Genomic DNA, 22973 nt, shown 5'->3' with positions numbered 1-22973 from the left:
GAGAACGTGATTTTGTGGGATTTAAACCGTGCGTCAATCTGAACTAATTTTTAGTAGCAGCTGTAACGAGAGTGGAGGCAGACTAGACTAAACCCTACGGACTAGAACAATTATTAGAGGCAAGCTAGTGAAGCCACCACCGTGACTGGTGTAGCAGTTTAAAGAAGATGTCTTAGCCTAGATGCTGTCCAATCGTAGGTAGCTTTCTTTCGGTCAAGTAATTTGATTCATTATAAAAGTTTATATTAGTGGTGGATGGTAATATATGACTCCTCATTTTTCCTTCATCAATTACCTATGGGATGATCGTTCCTACTAGTACGATGGTCAGGTATCCAAAAAGCCACGTGATTGAACAGTCTCCAAACAGCTTTTGAGGTAACGGCTTCCAGCAAGTCTGGGCTCACCTGGGCAATGGCTAATAGTCCATATCCATGGATGGCTATTGTGCTAAGAGACTGAGAGGGAGTACAGGAAGTGGTTGAAAACACAATGGCTTTAGAGGGGAACGAGGCAGGACCGCCCATTATAAAAGTAAAAATCAGCTAATTGTGCATGATTTTCCCAATTACATAATCGTATTGGACTTTCATCATAGCTGTGTACACAAAAAGAATTTGCTTTGGTTGCATTGGAATGCAACGAAAAAGTAATTATGACCATAATGTTCCGCTGGCACCTGCACATGTATGGCCACAACGCAAGAACCAAATATATTTGAAAGACAGCAAATTCATGAGGCAAGTTGCAAGTGGAATCCCCGGTTCCGCTACTGGTGGCAATTGGGTCTTCTCGAGTATGCATACTAGAGGTTATAGCAAACTTGAGGTATACGGATTGAGGAGAGACGGAGCGGTGCCTGGTGGAAAGTAGATGCTTGACTGTGAGACTTCATCACGTCGATATGTTTAGTTACCACACTCTATATGTGAGAGATAGAATGAAAATCATTATCGAGAGACACATTGAGAAACCCGCTCATAACATTGAGGTTCATGAAGCCAGACGTCGAAAAACGTGTTTGATTGATTGATTTAGTTTAACGTCCCGCTCCAGTCCATGACTATATAAAACGGCTAGGCTCTAAAAGCTTAGCAATGCTAGTGAATATCTATAATAGATATGATCAATTTTGGGGGAGTAAAAACAAATATTGGGGTGCTCTGTTCGATCTTTATTCGGAGTGTAAATAGAGATATAATATCTTTATCCACTGGGACCTTTCCCTTTTCCTTCTTCCCCTACTCCTAATCCTATTAAAGTATTTCGATATCTAATCCTTTTTAAACTTGGAATCCAATTTGCTATTTCTTTCTTCTATAAGGAGCAAGAGTTATCCCCTTTTGAATTGCTTTTAGTATAACAAAAGATCCTCTTGCTAGTGAGATGAAAATAGAAAACATCACTCTTCTTTTAATTTTATCTTTTTTAAACTAGCTTTTTATATACCTTTATAAACTTGATATCCTCCAGTCCTTATTAGATGTGTATAATCGAAACTGTTGAAAATGGTGGGGTAGAGTCGAACCCTAAGCCCTACAACCCATATACAAATCAATTCGAAAAATTCGAAAATTCGAAAATCGAAGGAAAAACGTTGTATTGTATCGATGCTCAGAGTATAGAATTAATTAAAAAGCAATAGTATTCTCTATATTGTAAAGTTGTATTCGAATAGCTGAAAGTCAAAGAGAAAGAAAGGATTGTAATTCGAAGAGAACAGCAACAAGCTTTATATTGAAAAGACTCTTCCAAAAAAAAGAAAAGACTAACTTTCCATATCGTACCTATAAAGATAATAATAAAAAGCAGATATTGAATCTAACTAAAGCTTCCATAATCTTTATATTCGCATTGCTTTGCTGATATTCATCTTTTTGTAGAAATCGCTATCGCAAAATCATAATATAATCCTTCCTTTTCTATATCTTCCAAAACCCCTTTTCTTCCAATTCTTCCGATTCCATCTACGACTCAATCTTAGCTCTGCAGACTCTTGAAAAAGAGCTAGAGGTTCGTAGAATACACCGCGTACAGGTGTTGAGTCTTCGCATTCCTCGAAAAACGTGTTGAAAGAGCCTTTAAAGAACCACAAGATCATATAAGGCTTGTATTTAGAATTACCTAGATCAACTTATCCCGACTCACCCGAGACTCTGAACTGAAATTCTTCTAATTCTTCATCTCACAAGTCATGATAAATGGTGCCGTGATTCCTCCAAGGTACAATGTCCCCCTCCTTACATCATGAACCGCGGCCGTTACTGATGTCAAAATCTTTCCGTTATCTTCCACCATGGTCTCAACAATATAACCCTCCTCACTCTTACCAAGATCCTTCCCTTCTCTTACTCCCTCTTTGATCAAACGATCAAAATCAGACCCTCTTCTTCTAATTCGCACGACTGCCGCAGGAACCTGGATTGATTGATCACTCAAATATTGAAACCATTTTAAACCTTGTGGAATTGATGCAGCTATGATGTCGCCATTCTCATCAATACTCAAATTATCAATGGGGTATGGTGCTTGTAAAGTATCCTGTTTTAATAGAGTCTTCTCGTCTGTAAGTGAGAAGATTTGTATTTCGTGCAAAAATGTGTTTGGGACATATATCAGTCCATCACGCCCTGCAACTAATCCATTTGGACCATTGAGACCAGTAGAGAAGACTAGGTTACAGTGATTCGTACGTGAATCGCAGTGTCCAATACTCCCACCACCAAGGAAAACCTCTAAATGGCGACGCTGTAATTTTCTTTAGTCTATCGTTAAACTGCCATGGAAAGTTTGATGTAACTTACAAATCCGACCTTGTGGCTATGGTCATTGGTGAACACAAAATCATCATCATTCACCCAGGCCACCTGGTTAGGAGCTTGGATCGCAGGATCTGCGTATGTCTTTATGTGTTTCATTGAAACACTTCCAACTTGGGTATGAAACAGTTCTATGGTAGAATTTGCACCTACGACCCCAGCATCGAGTGGGGTACCAGTTATTGGATCTATTGGAGGTCGGTGATTGACGAGCAGAATGCGCAAAGTACCAGTCTTCGGATCTGGACGGATATCAAATCCATGTAGGTTAAAAGTGCCATCTCCATTGTTGCCAGAGAAATTTTCGGTTGTCATCCACTGAAGACGTGATTCCAATGAGCCATCTCCTCGGGTGTCCAAGATACCAATTCTATCTGCTAGGCCTCGTCCGGAAACATTCAGAAGGCTGGCACTGTGGTAGGTTTGGTGAATCAGCCAAGGGGTATCACGCCAGCGATGAGAAAGAAAAAAGCCACCGACAAAGTATAAAGCCTAGGAAATTACGAACGCGGGAAGCCATTGTAGACGACTTTGGAAATCAGAGCAGGCCATATATAGGTATCCGGTGTCATAATGAAACCATAAATCTTCACAACCTTCAAGGCCGAGATTATCAATCCTTTCACAAGTTGCGTTGAATGCATCAATCGACGAAACGGAACGTCCAACACCCAAAACCTCAAATATAACGTGTTTAAAGAGGAACTGATAGAAAATTGCGATGAGGGCAACAACGATCCCGCCGCCGTAGGCTAGAGATCTCGCCATGCTTGTGGAAGCTTAAATTGAGCAATGAATGGTAATGTAGAATGATGCTATGTCACTTATATATAACCAGAAGATATCCAAAACTCTGCCTCCACTCCTGTTTGGCTTTTGTTGGGAAAGTTAGCAAAGATACCTATTCAACAGATGTATCCGGATGTGATTAGAAATCAGAAAACATGGAACAGGTTTGCCAAGCCGAGGTTCCACAATAGAACAACACGACAACGGACTCGCGGGGAGATAAAATCTCCAGGGAAAGACTCAAAGTTGCACTCTCGATTAGTCTTCGCGTTATGATTCGATTCAATAACGATATCGATTACAATATCCCGCTGTTTGTGGGGGACCAACAGATGTTGAAGTGGCTTCATCTATACTGATCTCTATATCAACTTACAACCACAATCATGCAAATTATATATTTCGTAACATTAGAAAGGAGCAGGATAGCGATACCACGAGCGGAACAATCCAGTGATTGTACGTTCTTGCCCTCTTTTCAACGTCGTCGTCGCTTCCTTTAACGGGTAGATTACCTCGTAGGTTACGCATGGACGCTGTGCTGTGCTGTGCAATTCAAGTGGTCTGTGCGTAACAATTCTTATCACGTCCATCCTCCATCACAATCCAGCAACTTGGAGTGAAATTTTGATAAAAGTTCAAAGTCATAACTCACTCGCTCTTCTCACTCTTCACATCTTCAACATTCACATTATCATATCGGAATCAATATCAGTAGCATTTTTTATATATTAAACATTAGTTACTCTCGAATCTCAGACCTCGATATGGCCATCTCCCATTAACACACCTCGCAAGTAATCCATCCTCCAGGGACGAAAAGAAAAGACGAACTTCATGCAAACTCAGAAATCAATACCGCAAAACGACCAAATAAATGATACATCAAAACACCAGCCCACTCAAAGCAATATCATCATTCAAACCCAGCATCTCTCCATCCAGCAAGCAAAAGAAACCGGAAAACACAATCCATGATTACACCAATGATCAACATCGGTCATCCTAAACACCTCAACCCACTAATATTAATTCCATCCGGTCATTTCGAAAAGAAAAATCCCCATGCATACTTCTATTCTAGCATTCTCTTTCGGCGGCGACTTCGGCAAATTCCAGTTGACACAAATCTCGGTATCTCGAATTTCCCTCCGCAGTAAAGTGAAAAGAATTGGGTGGATAATTAGCTGGGTCTACCGGTCGATTCTCTTGAATTGCGGTGATGATGTTGCTCTTCCAGATGGTGGAGGTTTCGCCGGAAGCAAATCGGTCGCTAATCCATCCCTCTCCAAGATATGGGCCTAGGCCTTTCATCCTGTGAAGCTTGCGTACACGATTGTGATGGTCGCTAGGGAACTTGGCACTGTAGCGCATCTCATCAGACAATGCTTCATCCGTTAGAATCTCGATTTGTCTCGTGCGGCAGCACTCATTCTGAATCACACGCTGAAAGTGGTGATGTCCGGTCCATACAATGGCGAGTTGCTGTAATTTGGGCATTGCCGCCAAAACTTGGCAGTATTGCCAATTGTTGCGATCATTATCGAACCACTTCTCTGCCAGCAAGTAGTCTATGGCAAGCTTTTGAATTCGATCACCAGCTGTGGAGAAAAATAGGTCCTTCAAGAATTGGTAGCCAAGATCTTCGCGCCAGGTGTTGTCACCGACCTCCAAAGCATCGCTGTAGATGCGAAAATGGCTGGAGTTGATAAACACAGTGTCTCGATCAAAGTTGATGTAGCACTTGAAGTTAGTCATTGCAGCTTCAGGACCAACAAAGTCCAATGGAAGCCCCAACAGAGTTTGTCTATCGTCGTACATCTTCTTGTCTCGTTTCCAGGAATTCGCAACGGACAATGGTCTGTAACGTCTCAATCCTCGTTCTCTAGCTACTTGGCAGACGCTAAGGATTGCTGGATTCTTAGCATCAGTAGACGCATAAACAATCATCCAACTTGCGCAACGCTTGGTGACATGGACTTCAATGATGCGATCTTCTTCCATAGAGAAATCCCATATCATGCATTGGACTTCGAGGGGGGATTCTGGAAACTTTCGGAAGCGGCAGCCATCTTCAGAAGAGAAGTCATTTTGTGTTGGATTCTTCAACATCAGTTTATCTTGATCGCGAGATGCGCACTGATGTTCGATGCATTCTAGGCTGTGCTTGCATGACTGTTCGGGGCTGGTTTCAGGTGTCTCTTCCTCTGAAATGGACTTGACATAAGGTAATGCCATGGTTGCTGCGTAAACCGATTCAAAAATGTTGTTGAGTAATAACGGAGATGTCGTGTTGGAATCCAAAGAGACAAGAACATGATCGCTGATAACTGTCGTTGGAATTTTTGCAGTCAATTCATCAAAGGTTTGTTGAGACAGCCTTAAAGGTAAAACTCTCATGGCTCTTGTGTTGATGCCAGTATTTGAAAATGCAATAGCAGTTCTCTTGGTGTAACTCTGTGGATAATACGTCAGGAGCGCACAGAGGAAGAGCCTGTTAGATTGTTCTTACATTTTTTTGAAGAAAGGAAATTGTTGGCTTGGTCTTCAAGTCTGCATGGATTGAAGAGCTTCTGAGCATCTTTGACGCAAGCAACGGGGCCAGCCCATTGTGGAGCTATGGGGATATATTAGTAGGATATTCTGCAGGATATTCAGCTCTAGAGTGGATTCTCTTACCATTCTTGTGGACGACATATTGTCGGAGCTGTTAAAACTTATGACTGTATGAAAGATTTGAAAGCGTATAAAGATTGAAGAAGAATATTTCAAAAAAAGAAAGTCGGGGCTCAAGTACCTCTTTTAAAGGTATGAACATTGTATCAGGTGGACAATTCACCTCCTCTCGCGTCGGGTGTTCACGTGTCTTGATTTTGATCTCGACTCGAGACTTTAGTGGTGAATTATGAGACCGATATCGGTCGTTTCATGTTGGATCTATCAAGGTCTTTTCTTTGACATGTCTATATGTTTCCTGTCTTGTATACGTCATTCGTATTAAGTTTGGTTCTTCATACTGAGATTTAGTTCTTAATGAGTGGACTAATCAAAGGATCCAGTTGATCAAGCTCATGGAATGGAATGGATTAAAACCTAGGTAATGAATCATATGTTCAATGTTTCTTTTTGTACATATGATTTAAAGATGACTCATTAATGAGCAGATATAGATATAATTCTGCTTCACCTGAACATGAGTTCTCTTTTCCTCACAGGCGCGCAAGCAGTCTTATATTCATCTCTTTGCAGGTAACAGCTTGAAGTTTTCCTGCATCCATACATCATTTTAAGCAGTAGGCTATTGTAATTGTTTCTATACTTCATGCTATCAAGATTTGCTATTTCTCAGTCTTCAGAATCTTCACCATAGGCAACCATGGCTCTCAGGTATTCATCGTTTGCTGCCTGCTAAGCTGACATTTGTGAAATATCGTGTTTCTTCATTCACTCATTCACTGGCAAACATCTAACACAAACACAAACACAAACACAAACATAAATGCTGAGAAACTGGTGTGAATAATCACCCAAAGATCGCTCTGACCAAGCAAGCATTTCTCGTTGATTACTATTATACCAGATGTCAAAATTCTAAAGTTGTGAGTTCCTCTATTTCCTATCTCTTGAAAACCAAAACTAGATTTCAACTATAAATTGACAATGAACTGTAAGGTATTCACTCCCCCTTTCGCACTCAGCCAATAGACACACAAGAACGAAAATAAAGCCAGAGCAGAAGCGAAAGTCGAAACCCGAGATGAAATCAACAGTGAATCATCAGAATGAACATACTCGGTTAGTTATCTAGTTATCTGTCTGTTCACGGGGTCGGAGAGAGAACCTTGACGTCTACTTCAACGTCTATTTCACTGCCTTTGCGGGTGGAAAATCGATACTGTCATGACACGTTCCCAGCTTTGAGATAGTGATTGGTAGAATTGGAGGGCATCTTTTGTGGTTGTATACTGCATAGCCTCGGAGCGCTTGGGGTTCGTAATCAGCCTCTATCTAGTTTTTGGTTTTTGCAATGAATATGATTTATGAGGCCGTGAGAACGAAAATTCACATTTTGATGTTGTGAGTTCTTTGAGGCGGTGCTGGAATTCTAAATGGTTCTTTCGATTTTCATGATATCCTGATATTTCAGTGCTGTGAAATTAACTCCTGTTCAAAACCTATCTTTTTATCTCTATCCAAATCTATTCTATTCTATCATCTTTTTATTCCAGTCTTCCCTCTCTCCTCTCTCATCCAATATATTTTCTTCTTCCTCTCCATCCGTCTATTTCTTTGCCCTCCCATAAGCCTCTTTTGGTAAGAACGGAACCGCAATAACCAATCCTATCGCGACCAATATTTCAAATACCCAGATGAAGTACCCCCAGAGTATCTGATGCGTAACGCCATACGCGAAGATTATAGTAAAGAGAGCGGGGACAAATGCGCGAGTACCGCTTGTAACTGCGAGTGCGATGCTGTTAAGGGTGCCGAGAGTTTCGGAGGATGGCGCAATATCATTGAGGGCTAGTTGACCACATGCTACAGGGAGGGTGTTGTTAGCTTAAATGGAGAAGATAGGGAGTATGGGAGTGGGGGGATGAATAGGAGACCTAGAGGTAAAATGATGAATGAGAAAAGGGTAAGACTTACTAAACGCCATACTAACACCTACCCCCATCGACATACTTATTGGATACACAACCCAAAAAGTCGTTTCCCATCCCATGCGCAACAGGAAATTTGCAAAAGGACAGAAGGCGAAAAGGAAAGGCCAGAAGAAAGCGCACGCGCGCAGGATACCAACGGTACCAATACGCTTGTGTAGGGGAGGGAATACGACGATCATCCAGAAAGCTTGCGAGAAACCTGCGAGGGCTATGAAGAGAGAGATGCGGAAGGGTGAGAAGCCTAGACCACCGAGGGAGACGGGTGTGAACCAGAAGACAGATAGAACTATGTGTGCGGAGGCGGTTAGCAGGGGGGAGGGAAAGGAACAGGCGAGGAAAGAAGTGACACGAACCGGATGTGTAAATTGTACTCATTAGATTCACATGGCATGAAATGTAAATACATCTCGCTACGCCGGGGAATTTTAGAAGTTCTCTCATGGTCATTCCATCGCGCGCTCCTACCTTTTGATACCTTTTCTTGCCCAATGTCTGCATTATTATCAGTGATTTGAGCTTTTACCACAGCGTCGGTAAGCCGCTCACCTCTTTAATATAAAACGCAGCAACCAAAGTTGAGCTCAACGCAAATAATCCCGTGCAAATCGTAGGAAGCGCAAAGGGGAATTCCTCGAAAAACTTTACGCCGCCAAAAAGAGACGGATACTGTTTCGCGGGTTCGGACATAGCACCGCCTTGAGAATGTTAGTATTTCCGTCGAATTCTCACGTATCTATCTAGACACTTGGGGTAGCTTCAATTACCAATCAACGGTCCCACCAGAATCCCCAGATTGCCCGCCACGGAAAAATAACTAAACGCTCTCGCTTGAGTTTTCTTAGTGCTGTTTTCGGAGATCATTGTTCGAATCGTCCTTTTATCTATTAGATTACCTAGTTCGAGAACTTCCAGACAAATGAGATTAACGCAAAGACCAAAGAAACTCACACGATCGTTCCTGCGAACAGTCCGGCAATACATCGAAAGATGATCAATTGTCCAATACTCCTGCCGAACCCGAAAATACCTGTTGCGAACGAGATGCCTAGCAGCGAAATGATCATGATGGGTTTGCGGCCGAATTTATCGGAGGCGCGGCCCCAGTGGACCATGAGGATCATTTCTGTGATCGAGAATAGGGATTCCTGTTCTTGGTTAGTTTTTTCTTTTTCTTATAAAAGCATATAATATCTCCACGGCAATCTTCTCTCTCCTCTCCCATTTTGCAACTTCCTTTTCTTTTCGATGTCTCCCCATCCCAATTACCCCGTCCAAAAAGAATAAAACAAAACAAACCAAAAACTCACAATCAACCCCGAATAAAACCCCACATCCCCCTTCCCAATATCCCCAATCTCCCACAACATCTGATTCAGAAACGCAAAGACCGAGAAAAACGCCACCGGTTCTACCAATCGAATATAGCAAAGCCCTAGAATTTGTCCTAGAGGGAGCGGTGTATCGTCATCTTCATCTTCTTCTCCATTATCTCCTTCTCTCCCCTCTGCATCTCGACTCGAGTCTTCCGCACCAATTGTCCCATTCCCAATATCTTTATAAACCTGCGATCCCGTGATCAACGCATCGCGAACCTCTGTAGGTTCCGTGAGAGGCGCGAGGAGGGGTTCGCGTTCATTGATTACGGGGCGTTGCGGAGACATGATATGGTATGAATGGATCTATGTCTCCTTATTATCCTCGGTTTGTTTTATTATGAGGACATATATAGAAAGATGTGATTGTTGAATATATGGGAAAAAATGTATGAGGAATTTGGAGATTCAAGTGTGTATGAGTTCGAGATGCTAGGACCCCTTGCTTAAGTAATACGATGCTTATCTGATCTGAAAGACATGGGATTACTCTATTAACCTTAGTGTTAATTTTAGCGCTAATGTGCTTTATGCTAGCGCCCGCTACCTAGTTAGTTACTAGTTAGGGGTTCTCGCTGTTCACTCCAATTACACATCACACATTCTTCCTTCAGAGTCGATTAGAAGTATTACTTGTAGATACACTCTGTAGCGATTTGTTTTTTTGAAAGATCCAAAATGAATGTTTCTATGAGAAATCGATGATGTTTCTAGCAGAATTTCTGTTTCTATCAAAGGACAAGAAAATAAACCTGGTTCTCTAGGAGTAACATCAAGTGAAAGTATAGAGGTACAGCAACCATGATATTGCTGTGAAGATCTTCGTGAAGACTCTCATATGATGGATATTCGTGAATCGACGGTATGCTCGTCATCTTAAATATGGCTTGAGATTCGATGATGCTATGCATTTGTGCAACGCTGACCGTAAGAATCCGATACCGTTGGCTACCTAGGTAACTATTGGTTTCCCAAGGTGACAAGTCGCAACTTTTTATGCACAGGTCTATGAAGACCCAATCTTAATTGGTAGCACAGATTTTACACAAGCATAGTCTAGGTTCAAATTCTTTTGCATTTGCATTGTATTTGCTTATGGCCACTCTTTATGTATTAATACTGCATTCAAAAAGGCCCGTCGCTATTGGGACAAGCGTAACCTAACGTTGCACTTCCACTTCTCAGATAACAAACCTTTTGCTTCGCGCAAGCCGCTGTGCTACAGCTTTCCGTCATTGCGGAACTTTTCGTCTCCAGGAAATTATAAACTTCTACTAAAGTGTTGTTTGCCAACATATCCTCAGTCACTCCATGCCAGAAAGCGCCATCCAAGGGAGCATTAATGGGCCAAGTGGTACTTGGATCATATACTTGGCGCGTATCATACTCAAGCTCCCATTTTGGTGTTGTCCAGGAGTTGGCGTTGGACATATTGGCGAAGTAGGTTTGAGAATTGACGACTGAGAAAGTTGAAGCATCGACCTGGAGATGAACCCATCCAGCGTTGAGTCCAGTAAGAGGGGTAACAGAAGGCCCTATGTATGCAACTTGAATAGGGTTATTGTAATCCACCAACGTGGTATTACGAATGATTGATGATGTGTTGCTAGAAATTGTCGAGTTGGGTAGGAAATCATAATAGATCATGAGCTGATCCTCGTGTGTATGACCAAAGAATATTCCCGCGATTGTTGATGGAGAGAATCGAGCAACAATACTGTAGAACAAGGCTGTGGGATTGGGAAGAGCATTTGTACCGTCATATCCCGGAAGAACATGTCCGATAATCCAAACGCGTTGATCAATATCTTCCGATTTTTGAAGCTCGTTGGCAAGGAATGTGAGAATGCCAGAGGTGTCTGGATTTGTCATGTTGAAGAAGTTGAAGATATTGGCTGTATACCAAAAATCCGTGTTGATAGAAATAATCTTCAAGCCTTGAGATGTGACCGTAGCATATGCACCATAGTGATTTGATGCATACTGAGCCGCTTCACTATCAATCCATCCATTATTCAGCCATAAGCTAGACAACAGATCATAGTTCCAAGAGAACACATTAGATTGACCCGTAGAGTTACTGATGGAATTTGGAGTGTTCAGAGCCTCCGGTAGAGAATCATGGTTTCCCAAGGTCGCATAGATGGGACTGTTCTTCATTTGAGCCTTGAAAGTTTGGTACGTAACCGTCTCTTCATACTCTACATAGGCTCGACTTATTTGGTCGTCATTATCGTGGCTTACAATGTCACCTGTAAATATTGTGAATGCCACATCAGACCTGTTGATAAATTGGTCCATAGTTGAAAATACAGAGAGAGCCAAGTCAGGAGGGGAATCGCAATAGAAGTATCCAAAACGAGACGCAGGTGTAGACGGGTTGTTGCTCGTCGTATCAAGGTCAGTGTTAGTTGAATATGGTCTGCAGCACATATATTGTGAGCAATTAGCTTCACTGCCAATGTCATATCTTGAATCTAAATGCCAATCAGAGAGATGTAGAACATCTAGAGTTTGGTCTGTTGATATGTCAGAATTAGTTTACTTAGAGTAAACCAAGGCGTTATAACTTACTAGATGGCGAGGGAGCTGTTGTCTTATTTGCTGGTTTAGGTTTGAAATATGCAGACTCGTCGATGGGAATCGTCGGGGGTAAACTGCAAGTATCCCATACATAGAAACAGTAACCTTGCATATCATCGGTCGCCATGCTCATTTTTGCAAATAGTTGAGCAAGATACGGACCAGTTCCACCAATTCCGGAGTATTCTTCATAACAGGTCTCAGCGTAGATACTGTCATAGACCTTTGGAAAGGTTTCACAGGCACGAATAAGAAGATTCACAATCGTCTCAACAGGTTGCGTGATAGCCGCAAGATGCATTACTTCGGTGCCGGCAATACATTTTGCACAGTCGGTTGTGAGTCCATTTCCATTTACAATTCCTTGAATCTCATTGAAGATGTTATCTTCAATTTCCTGCTTACTAGTGGTTGTTAGTTCTGCGACACGAGAGGAATAAGTAATTTTACCTTAAAGTAGGCAATGGTGCTGGGACAGGAGAAGTTTCGTTGTAAGAAGGCACAGGCCCAGTGCCATTGTAGTGAAGAATTGGACCTCCAGCAGCATTTGGAATTGTGTTTGTGAGCGTCTTGTTCAATGCTTGAGGACTTGACGGGACGGATCGTCGCTTGTGACCTTTGTGTGCTGATGTGACTGACAGTAGTGATAGCGCAGTCAAAGCTACCGGGAAATGCATTTTCTATACGAAGAATAGATACAACTAGGAAGCGCGCAACGGGAGTATACCAAGAAACATGCGGGAAGAGAAATGCACAATACTTATTGTATTAGAGTCAGACCTACCATTGCATGATAACCGCCTCAACACAGCACGTGGCTTTGATTGTATTGGTCAGTCAATCCGTAGATTGTAACTTGTGAAGTAGTCGTCACTTATGCAGCTTCCAACGGTTAGGGCGACGAATTGGGAAGGTGGTTCCTGATAGAAAGCTTCATTTTCGTGAACGGTGCTAAGATTCCTGCATCTTCCCCGCAAATTCAGAGACATCCACGCGGGAGAATAAGGATTGGAGCAACAGCCAACAGTCCAGACCCAAGTGATTCGCATGTTTGAATATGCACGTTTATCATCAGAGGGGTAAGATTGGTTGATTTGGATATCCATATATCCCGAGAACCCGATCGAATGGGAATTACGCAGCGACAATATGAGATTGGGAGATTGAGAGATTGATCAACGTTCCACTCACCACTCACATAAGTTACTACTTACCAATCGAGTTGATATGAAAATATGGCGGTGAGAAGATCGGCAGAAATCTCAAAAGGTACTAGCTGATCGGGGCCAGCCGACTGGGCAGATGGGGCGAGGGGGTGTCACAACCAGCATGACGGGATACATAGCTTATCTTATTATAAGCATTTCTAGGTTGTGATAAGCACACTCACAAAAGATCAGAAGGTCTCTTTGTCAAATATCAAATGTGTATAAAATTCTAAACATCTATCAATTTGACATCTCATGCCCTTATGGTTGTGAGTGAACTGAGGTATTAATCAATTTCTCTTAACCGAACGGTGAAGATGGGTAAAGTCTCGGTTGAGGGAAATACAAAAGCAATCATATGCATATAACAGGTAACGGTTACATCAAAGAAAGATGAGCTTATTTAAACATTCCTGGGACCTACCTCCAGGATCTACCAGTACCTACCTAGTACACTTCAAACCCATCAGTCTAATCAACCAGGACAACCAAAACTTGCCATCATCGAAGAGAGCTATACCATCCATATATGTACTTGCTGATTTTCTAGGGAGATTCTGGTAAATGAATGAAATGTCTTTCTTCGTATAGGCAAGAACTTCGGAGGTGAGGCGAAGTAAGCTCTCGAGGCTCTTAATGTCTAAGGTGGAATTGGGAATGGGTGGGGAAAAGTGTATTGAAATCATGACGTCTACGAGTCAAATGCCAATGCCAATGCCACGACTTTGACAAAACCATATTGTACTGTGCGTCAAAGATCACATATTTCTCTAAAAACTATCACTTTCTTGTGGTTTCTTAATCATAATATCTTAATTATATCATCGACTCAAAACTGCAAAAGAAAAAGTCTTCTTCACTTTGCTGTCATATCGATTTCCGCCCCGCCTGCCACTTCGTTTCACAATGGCCTCCTCCGGTCAAAGAAAACATGTGGTGATAATTGGAGCTGGCGCTGCAGGAATGTCATGTGCCGCCACTCTTGCCCAGCATCCAGATAAATTCAAAGTTACCATGATCGAAAGAATGGGTGTAACCGGAGGCCAAGCAACCTCGATAGCCCTTGACAAAGAGAAATTTGGCACCGACTGGATGAACGATGGTGTCCAAGGTGGCTCGCCAATCTTCAAGCATACTTGCCACTTCTTCAAACAATACGGTCATGAAGCTCAAGGCATCAAACTTCAAGTCGCATTTGGGAAAGGTGAAGATGGATTCTGGACGAATTGTTTCCCTAGTCCTCTGGTCGAACGCTTCTCGAGCGATATCAAGAAATTCGGCAAGGTGTTGAAGGTTATCAAGTGGTTAATGCCTGCAATGGGGGTTATACCTATCCGAATTATGCTCAAGATGTTCTTCTTCAGCAAGGACTTTGGAGATAAAATGGTGTATCCTCTCATTGCTCTGTTTCTTGGTACCGGTAACCAGACTGCCAATGTATCGTGCGCGATCTTGGAGCGTTTGTTTGATGACAAGAATATGAAGCTCTGGGACTATGATCCAGATACACTTCTTCCGAACTTACCTCAAATGTTAACTTTCCCTAATCTTCACAACTTTTACGAAGATTGGAGAAAAGATCTGGAATCGAAAGGTGTGGATATTCGTCTCAACACTGATGTCACGGAGATTATTCAACGTAGTGAGAAAGGTGTTGTGATGACCACCAGACCGTTTAATCCCGATGCAAATGACAGAAAGGGGGAACACACTGGGCCAACTTCCAAATCTGAAACATTTGATGAATTGGTCATGTGTGTATTAGCTGATGATGCACTGAAAATCCTTGGAAAAACTGCCACTTTTAAGGAGAAACTAGTGCTTGGGGGAGCCAGGTAAGTTATTACATTTACACCGCGGGCGATGTAGAAGCTTATAAGCTAATCATCATATTAGATTCTACGATGACATAACAGTGACCCAGTAAGATTATCCCTCTCGTTTTTCTTTTTCAGCTCATCCTCGCCGATACTCCCCGTAAAGATACTGACAACTTCTCAGCTCCGACCATGAATACTTCCGCAAACACTACGAAACCGAATTTGACCCCTCCCTCTGCGCCGATCCTAAATCACAGGCCCAAAAAGACCAAATCGCTTTTTCAAAAGGGCAACGACGTGGTGTTGACAATGAACCTAGTGGTTTTCGACCCATGTATTACACCAAATCCTATGCACATGACCCTAAGAAAATCGAAATGTCTTTTGAGTACGCTCTACCCCCTTTCCCATTCTATTTTCCCCCTCTCCAAAACTAACACACCTCTCCAGCTGCACAAACTACCAACATCAATTCCGTCAAGACCACAACGCAGAAACTGCACCCGTTCCATATGATCGCCACGTCTTCCAATCTATCTTCCTCGACGCCTCGAACCGCGATTTCTGGACCATCGATGAGATATCTCCAGATAAAGTGATTGAGAAAAAATGGTGGCATCAACTTGGTCATCGCTGGCAACATTATGCCAGGGTTGTACCTGGGATGATGTTCATCAATGGCAAGAATCAGACGTGGTTTGCAGGAAGTTGGACGCTTGTGGTATGTTTTTTTCTCTCTTCTCCCTTGACTTTCGTTTCCTTCCCTCTGGAAAGAATTAAGCTTTAAACCGAGGAAAGGGAAATACCAAGCAAAAATCCTAATGCTAACAAATCTTCAGAATATGCACGAATTAGCCCTTGTGTCAGGAATCGCAGCCGCCTATCGACTCGGTGCTGACTACGTGAAATTTGATGATTTCGCAGAAGAGTTCTTTGGTAATTATATGCTTGTATCCCATGGATTTAGATACAAAGCGGAAGAAAGGAGGAGGAAGCAGAAGAGCCAGTAAACAGTATCGGTGGAGGTTGTACATATTGTAAGATTATCTAGCTATTGAGAGTAATGTTTACTTTTTTATTTGCTCCTGTTTTGAGAATCTCAAAAGAGAAAAGATGTATGGATTTGGTATGATCTGGGGGTTTGAATTTTGCTATTGGATGCGAAGATCTTGGATGATGGGTACTGAAGAATAGAATCGTGCATCAATCATTTGAATTTTGAACCTTCTGACTTCTGACTTCTGACTTATGATTTATGATTTGAAATTACGATTATTCTTTATATTCATATATGAAGAGATAGACAATATCAGTAGTATTCCTTCCACCAACAAAACACCACACATCCACAAACCCAAAGTACCTACCTACCCAGACACACATCCTTTCCCTCCATCATCCCAACCAAACCCCCAACTACAATCTCTACAAGCAATATCTCCACCCCAATCTAGCCAGTATCACCAAATCCCAAACCGGTACCATACGTACTCAATACTATTAAAAAAAAACGATTTTGATTTGATGCAATTCATTCTCTACAGCTTACACTCACTATCACTATATCTCTACTTGTAATCTTACCTAGCTAGAAGATTTACTCTAGCAATAACAATAACAATAACAAGAGCTTTATCAAGTTGTCGAATAGTATTTACGCGTATATGGAGAGCATTAGATCTCTTACTGATTGATTTCATGTGATGTAGTTGTGGTATGGCAAGGTTTAAGTGTTATTTTTATACTGTGTCTTTCGATATTTATATTCATATTTATATCTCTACTTATAACACGATATTTATTTTTTTATTCTTTTGGAAAATAGGGGAAAGCTAGCTAGCTAGCTGGATGGATGGAATGCGTATGCTGTTTGACCACGAGATGAGAGTTTCAAACACATTCCACAATTTACCTAATTCTAGATTCTAAAATGAATACATATAGAACTTGTAGAATTGTTTGATAACACTAGGTAGATGGATGGATTTGCTGTTATTCATGGATTTGGAGATCAACTCGAGTCCATTCGTTGTCGGATTACTAGGTAGGTTTCGTCGAGTGTAGAGTATTGTGATTCATCATAGAAATTTGTTTCCATCACAGTCTCACCGATCAACGGGGCTATGTGCACGGCTTGGAACTCATCCAACCCAGGTGTGAGGGGCAAGTCTCTTGATTTGGCATTTAAGAAGACATCGGTGTTTTATGCTACCAAGTCCACAACCATAACACATTTTCTAATACAAATCTACGTCTAACATCGTGTGAAACTTCTGAAATAGTATACTCTTATTGTGGGCAAAGCGTTTCTGTAGTACATATAACGTCTAGTAGAATATATGAATTGTCATTCATTTGTGCCGCCATTAGTCTTCTGCCAACGAGGTGGCAATGCACTCTGTAATAACCAAAGTCTAGCGATGTCCTGTTTGCATACTGACATGAAATTGATATCAAGACTAGCTTGGCTTGCACTATGCTTCACTGCGCTGCTGTCCGTAGATCTAAGCGGCCTGATCAATATCCAGCTAAGCATTTGGGTAAGGTATTTGTGATGAACATCAATTCGACCAGACAAAGAATCAACCATTCTCTTGTCACCTCCAATGACTACCAGACCCATTTCCTCAAATTTCTGGCCCCGTGGTTCCACTACTTGTAACTCGATGTATATGGATAAGGTTCCATCCTATCAGATTTACAAAGAGCTCGAATAATTCGACATTGCTATTTCCAACTGAAAACGACTAGATGTATTTCTATCTAGTTCCACGTTGATCTCGAAGGTGACTTTCAGGGTTTGCGGGGGGGCTACATATAGAAGCGCATCGTGACAGCAGCTATAAGATATGCGTTTTGACAGGCAATTATGTAGCCCATAAAACAGTGTCAACAGCAATAAGCAGTGTCTCAAAAAGACCCCGTATGTTTGAAGATTCAGTCCTTTCGACAAATGTCTCCAATGACAACAAAGTTATCTTTTATGACGATGCTTCCTGTCAGAAGGTATTTTCAAGGGCTAGAGGATGACTTTCTTGCATCGAAATGCGGTAATTGATCGCGCGGACCCTCTAGTAAAAGTGATATCCAACTCATCACTAAGAATTTTGAGCTTCCTCCTCGTTCAACGTCTTCCTGTTTCTTTTCGTAACCTCCCAGCAGCAGTTGATGGAGCAGGTTCAGGCCATAAGGATACAGCATCTTCCATTTCCTCCAAAAACGTCGTGCTGTTATGAATCGAGGTACCTCCCAAGACCACTCTAACACCTGGCGAAGAAGCATTTATTTGAGATATACATTTTGCCTCTTCAAAAGTGGCTCCACCAATAATGAAAATAACAATATCCTGAGGCTTATCTCGAGTTGTCCCCCCACCTTCAACGAAAGGATATTGCTGATCACGCAATTTTCCTTTGATTAGATCTTGAAGTGTTAGCTCGAGTCGTGGTGAATGCTGCGTGTAGACATTTTCTACACCCTTTAGCCCTTTGAATCGGTCACGGGCCCCAGAAAATATGTTTGAGGATTCGAACATATCGGTAATACCTCCCGTCGATTGGTTCAGTTGCAAAGAAGAATGGTAGATGAGGAGCTTAGCTACCAGATCTATACGTCTTTGAGGGACGTTTCCGGCTGCGCCAAGGAGATCGACAAGAATCGGTAATGCATTCGACGGGTGTTTCTCGTATCTAAGCGAGTACAGGGCAACCAATCTCAGCTTGTTATCGGGGGTAACAGTGGGAGACTGAATTAATCTCTGTACATTCTATAATGCTTGTTAGTAAACGAGAGGTTGCGTCAAGCGAGAGCTGCGAACTTACTTTGAGATCACTGGCATGAGCATCGTTACATGCCAAGCTCTGCTCGACTTCACTGACTTCCAATAAATTATCTGAACCAACCATTCTACTTAGTTCACCAACAAGGGTGACATGCTTACTGACGTTGCCAGAAAGTTTGCGAAACTCGGGGTATTCTTCGATGAAGCGCTTCATATCAGCTATGGATTCAATATTCGAGCTATTTTTGGTTCTTGATTGATATTGCTCGACATAATCTTTGATATTGCCACCTAGATCACCAAAGTTGAGATACATATTCTTCTTGAAGAACGGATCCTGGTCTTGCGACAAAACCACTTCTTTCAACTCGGGACGGATTTCTGGTACCTCGCTAAGGTCAACTCGCCCATTCTTTATACCTAGAAGTTCGTGGACCATAGCTTGATATGTCCATTGTGTCAAAAGTGGTGTTATAGGGTCGTCTCGTCGATCTAAAATTAACAGGATTGGAGGAGTATCCACTCTCCTAAAGTCAAATAACTGATCTTCCTGAGCAATGTGGTATCGTACTTCCGAAGCCAACTTCTTTGCTAGCAAACTGTTCTTTTCGTATCGAATAAGTGGCTTCTTCTTTAAAGATAGCAACACCGCGATGAGCCCCTCCGTTGTACGTTGTAATGCATCTGGATTCCACATGTCTGGATTTGAGCTCCATATTCGTTGCTTCGGAAATCCAAGATCAAATGTAAATAGATCTGGGTTCACTACAATGTAATCTGCAAAGTGCTCTTGAACTAGCTTGACCACTTCATGATCATCTGCTTCTGCCAATCGCTCCAGGGATGACTTCTTCACAACATTACTGAAGTACACATTGTATTCACCATATTTGGGATCTCGAAATTCGTCAATTAGGAATTGTATAGACTCTGCCGACGGTCGAACGAAACACAGACATTTCAGATGGCGCATTTTCTCCCTATTCTGGTTGTCCAGTCGATCTATGAGGTATACTTCATGGTTCAAAAGCGCAGATTGTGTAATCGCAGTAGAGACAATGGACACGGTTTCACTATCCAGTAATAAGACCTTCATCTTCGCAGATGGTGTCCCAGAAGTTCCGTCTCCTGCAGACACCATCTTCGAGATATACCCCGATACAGCTTGAACGACATCCATGTTGTTTGGTATTTGAAGATTAAGGTCGAATAGCTTGGAGGGTTTTAATGTCGAGGGCGCATAAGCATGTCTTATTTCGTAACCTTATTGGATCGCCGTACGAATTGTAGATTGTCGAAGTATGAAGATGCTGTATAGATTCGCCGTAGTCTGTTACTTAAACAAGGCTTCGAATAAGGGTAGGTGATTTGCATGTACGAAGTAGCTTTATTTATTCGCAAGTGTTAACAAGTCAAGCTAGGACAAGGCAGAGGAAGCAAGGCTCGGGAGCAAGGCACGACCCGTCCTTATCCCACTAAATTCGATTCACCCCACCACCGCCCGGCAGAAAACGAACCATTGTGACATGTGCCATGATCAAATACGAATAAATAAATAATTACCAAGGAAGTTCACAAAACACAACTATCTGTCTTTCCGTCCCTCAAAACACGATTCTTACTTCACTGATGGAGAGACGGTAGCACCTCAACAACTCCCTTCGATTTATAGTACATTGAAACTATCCATCGCCAACAATGTTACCATACATCGACGCTCGTAAGGCTTTACCTTGACAATATGTGACGTAGTCTGACAAGTATCTACGCAGCTTTCGAATATGTCGCAGGCATCTTGGGAGCCTCGACTGATGAACGTATGTATTAAAGCAATCGATATGTATTAGATATCAAGGATTTGGATTTCACTCTAACATCAAACAGTAAAGCTCATTACTTCCTTCCTCCTATCATATCCATTCGCGGGACTCTTGAAACGAGTTCCAGATTCGAGACCTGATTTGAAGAATTTCTTCATCATTGGGTGCGTAAACTACCCAAAAGGCACACTCTCTTCCCAATTTGCTGACTTGTTGGCTATCAGGGTTTCCTCGTTTTACCTCCTTGGGCTTTTCGATTTATGGGGTGGTACAAGAACACTGGCTATTAGTTCTATCGGGGCATACTGCATCGCAAAATATGTGCAAGGTCCTTTTATGCCATGGGTTGGCTTTGTGTTTTTGATGGCACATCTGTCAGTGAACCAGCTGGCTCGGCAATTTGCTAATAATCCAGGAGTGGTGGATATTACGGGGGCTCAAATGGTGATGGTTATGAAATTGTCGTCATTCTGTTGGAATGTTGCAGATGGCCGACTGAAAGATGAAGAATTGACAGAAGATCAAAAGGAACGGGCCATCAAACAACTACCGAGCTTGCTAGATTACGCTGGATACGTCCTCTTCTTTCCATCTCTCTTCGCAGGTCCGGCTTTTGATTATGTGGACTATAAGCAGTGGATTGAAACCACAATGTTCGAAGTGCCTGCTGGTGTTGATCCCTCAAAGAAACCTCCAACTCGAAAATTGAGGAAAATCCCAAGAAGCGGCACTCCTGCAATGTGGAAAGCTGCTCTTGGCTTGGGTTGGATCTTACTTTTTTTGAAGCTATCTGCGTGGTATTGGCCTGATCTCTTGACTGGTGATGAATACATGACTTATGGGTTTGCTCGCCGTGTCTTTGTTCTTCACATGGTCGGTATGACTGCTAGATTGAAGTATTACGGTGTATGGGCATTGACCGAGGGTGCATGTATCCTCTCAGGTCTTGGGTATAAAGGTATCGATCCAGTCACTGGCAAAGTCTCTTGGGACAGGCTTTGCAACGTTGACCCGTGGGGAGTTGAAACAGCCCAAAATACTCGCGCATATCTTGGAAACTGGAATATGAACACGAATAATTGGCTCCGAAACTATATTTACCTTCGTGTTACTCCAAAAGGCAAGAAGCCTGGTTTCAGAGCTAGCATGGCAACTTTCGTAACCAGTGCTTTCTGGCACGGATTTTTCCCTGGCTATTACTTTGCTTTCATTTTGGCCAGTTTTATTCAAACCGTTGCAAAGAGTACGTCTTCTTCCCCTAGTTCTAGATTGATTCTATAACTGACCATCTTTAGACTTCCGCCGTTGTTTCCGTCCCTTCTTCATCGACCCCAAAACATCTCAACCCACATCACACAAACTCTACTACGATGTCTTCTCGTGGCTAGCAACTCAACTTGCATTCTCATTCACGGTCGCTCCCTTCATACTTCTTACTCTCCCCGCTTCCTTCCTCGTCTGGTCACGCGTCTATTTCTACGCTGTCATCGGCACTGCCCTTTCAACTGCTTTCTTCGCTTCGCCTGCTAAATCGCATTTAATGAAGATGGTGAGCGAGCGAACTAGCAAAGCTGACAAGGGATTGAAACGTTCAGCCAGTATGGAGAGTCTAGGGGGCAAGGAACCGGTTCTCGGATTACCGGCTGATCCATCAAGAGATCTTGACGAGGCAATTGAAGAAGCAAAAGCGGAGCTTCAGGCGAGGAAGAGAAAGGGAAAGAAAGTTGAGTTGAAGTGAAGTGAAGAAACACATGGAAGGAGTACAAAAGCGTTCTTGAGCATTTCAATTGGGGAGTTCTTAGGGATGTATATTGGTTAGATGTAGCATGATGAATACAAATATATACCCGACGTACACGATACGAGAAATTCACAATACACATATTATTTCAAAATGATCTGAATGATAATTTGCTCTTCATGAACATTAAAATTTCTTTAACTTGTTCTATCTATCAATCATGCATTCCAACGTTGCATCCATATATACAAAGCAAGCACATATAGCGCCATCATCGCCTTTGCCATCGCATCGCATCGCATCGCATCGCATCACATGGCAGGTCCTGTGTCATCCCTTTCCTTCCTATGCATCCTCCTTTTCCCAACCATC

The 22973-nt window shown here is 42.3% G+C and overlaps 7 protein-coding genes across 7 annotated transcripts; 2 read left to right on the top strand and 5 right to left on the bottom strand.

Annotated features, from left to right (window-relative positions):
• Positions 1-1703: 1703 nt before the first annotated feature.
• EAF02_009534 (uncharacterized protein) lies at positions 1704-3709 on the bottom strand. Its single transcript, XM_038905582.1, has 3 exons — positions 3328-3709; positions 2805-3231; positions 1704-2748 (listed from the first exon to the last, which is right to left on the bottom strand). The coding sequence occupies exons 1-3, from the start codon at positions 3585-3587 to the stop codon at positions 2173-2175; spliced, it is 1263 nt and encodes a 420-aa protein (XP_038754640.1). The 5' UTR covers positions 3588-3709; the 3' UTR covers positions 1704-2172.
• A 586-nt stretch (positions 3710-4295) lies between these two features.
• EAF02_009533 (uncharacterized protein) lies at positions 4296-6305 on the bottom strand (the record flags this gene model as incomplete). Its single annotated transcript, XM_038905581.1, has 3 exons — positions 4296-6065; positions 6121-6225; positions 6288-6305. 3 exons carry the CDS (start codon positions 6303-6305, stop codon positions 4689-4691), a joined length of 1500 nt encoding a protein of 499 aa, XP_038754639.1. The 3' UTR covers positions 4296-4688.
• Positions 6306-7890: 1585 nt separating this feature from the next.
• EAF02_009532 (uncharacterized protein) lies at positions 7891-9936 on the bottom strand (the record flags this gene model as incomplete). Its single annotated transcript, XM_038905580.1, has 7 exons — positions 7891-8147; positions 8259-8561; positions 8629-8767; positions 8822-8970; positions 9040-9149; positions 9224-9420; positions 9583-9936. 7 exons carry the CDS (start codon positions 9934-9936, stop codon positions 7891-7893), a joined length of 1509 nt encoding a protein of 502 aa, XP_038754638.1.
• Positions 9937-10773: 837 nt separating this feature from the next.
• On the bottom strand, positions 10774-12908 carry EAF02_009531 (uncharacterized protein; the record flags this gene model as incomplete). The annotated part of the gene is made up of 3 exons (XM_038905579.1): positions 10774-12167; positions 12223-12635; positions 12682-12908. The coding sequence occupies 3 exons, from the start codon at positions 12906-12908 to the stop codon at positions 10774-10776; spliced, it is 2034 nt and encodes a 677-aa protein (XP_038754637.1).
• An 878-nt stretch (positions 12909-13786) lies between these two features.
• EAF02_009530 (uncharacterized protein) lies at positions 13787-16438 on the top strand. The gene is made up of 5 exons (XM_038905578.1): positions 13787-15274; positions 15336-15362; positions 15441-15647; positions 15710-15980; positions 16099-16438. The coding sequence occupies exons 1-5, from the start codon at positions 14346-14348 to the stop codon at positions 16267-16269; spliced, it is 1605 nt and encodes a 534-aa protein (XP_038754636.1). The 5' UTR covers positions 13787-14345; the 3' UTR covers positions 16270-16438.
• A 1945-nt stretch (positions 16439-18383) lies between these two features.
• On the bottom strand, positions 18384-20220 carry EAF02_009529 (uncharacterized protein; the record flags this gene model as incomplete). The annotated part of the gene is made up of 2 exons (XM_038905577.1): positions 18384-19025; positions 19081-20220. The coding sequence occupies 2 exons, from the start codon at positions 20218-20220 to the stop codon at positions 18384-18386; spliced, it is 1782 nt and encodes a 593-aa protein (XP_038754635.1).
• Positions 20221-20738: 518 nt separating this feature from the next.
• Positions 20739-22598, top strand: EAF02_009528 (uncharacterized protein; the record flags this gene model as incomplete). Its single annotated transcript, XM_038905576.1, has 5 exons — positions 20739-20760; positions 20813-20857; positions 20925-21024; positions 21085-22103; positions 22156-22598. The coding sequence occupies 5 exons, from the start codon at positions 20739-20741 to the stop codon at positions 22596-22598; spliced, it is 1629 nt and encodes a 542-aa protein (XP_038754634.1).
• Positions 22599-22973: the final 375 nt, after the last annotated feature.

The sequence above is a fragment of the Botrytis sinoallii genome (genome assembly GCF_014898435.1).
Source record: "Botrytis sinoallii strain Bc 23 chromosome Unknown BSIN_020, whole genome shotgun sequence".
NCBI lineage: Eukaryota > Fungi > Ascomycota > Leotiomycetes > Helotiales > Sclerotiniaceae > Botrytis > Botrytis sinoallii.
The sequence above is the reverse complement of the archived record's forward strand: the minus strand, read 5'-3'. Positions and strand labels throughout refer to the sequence as shown.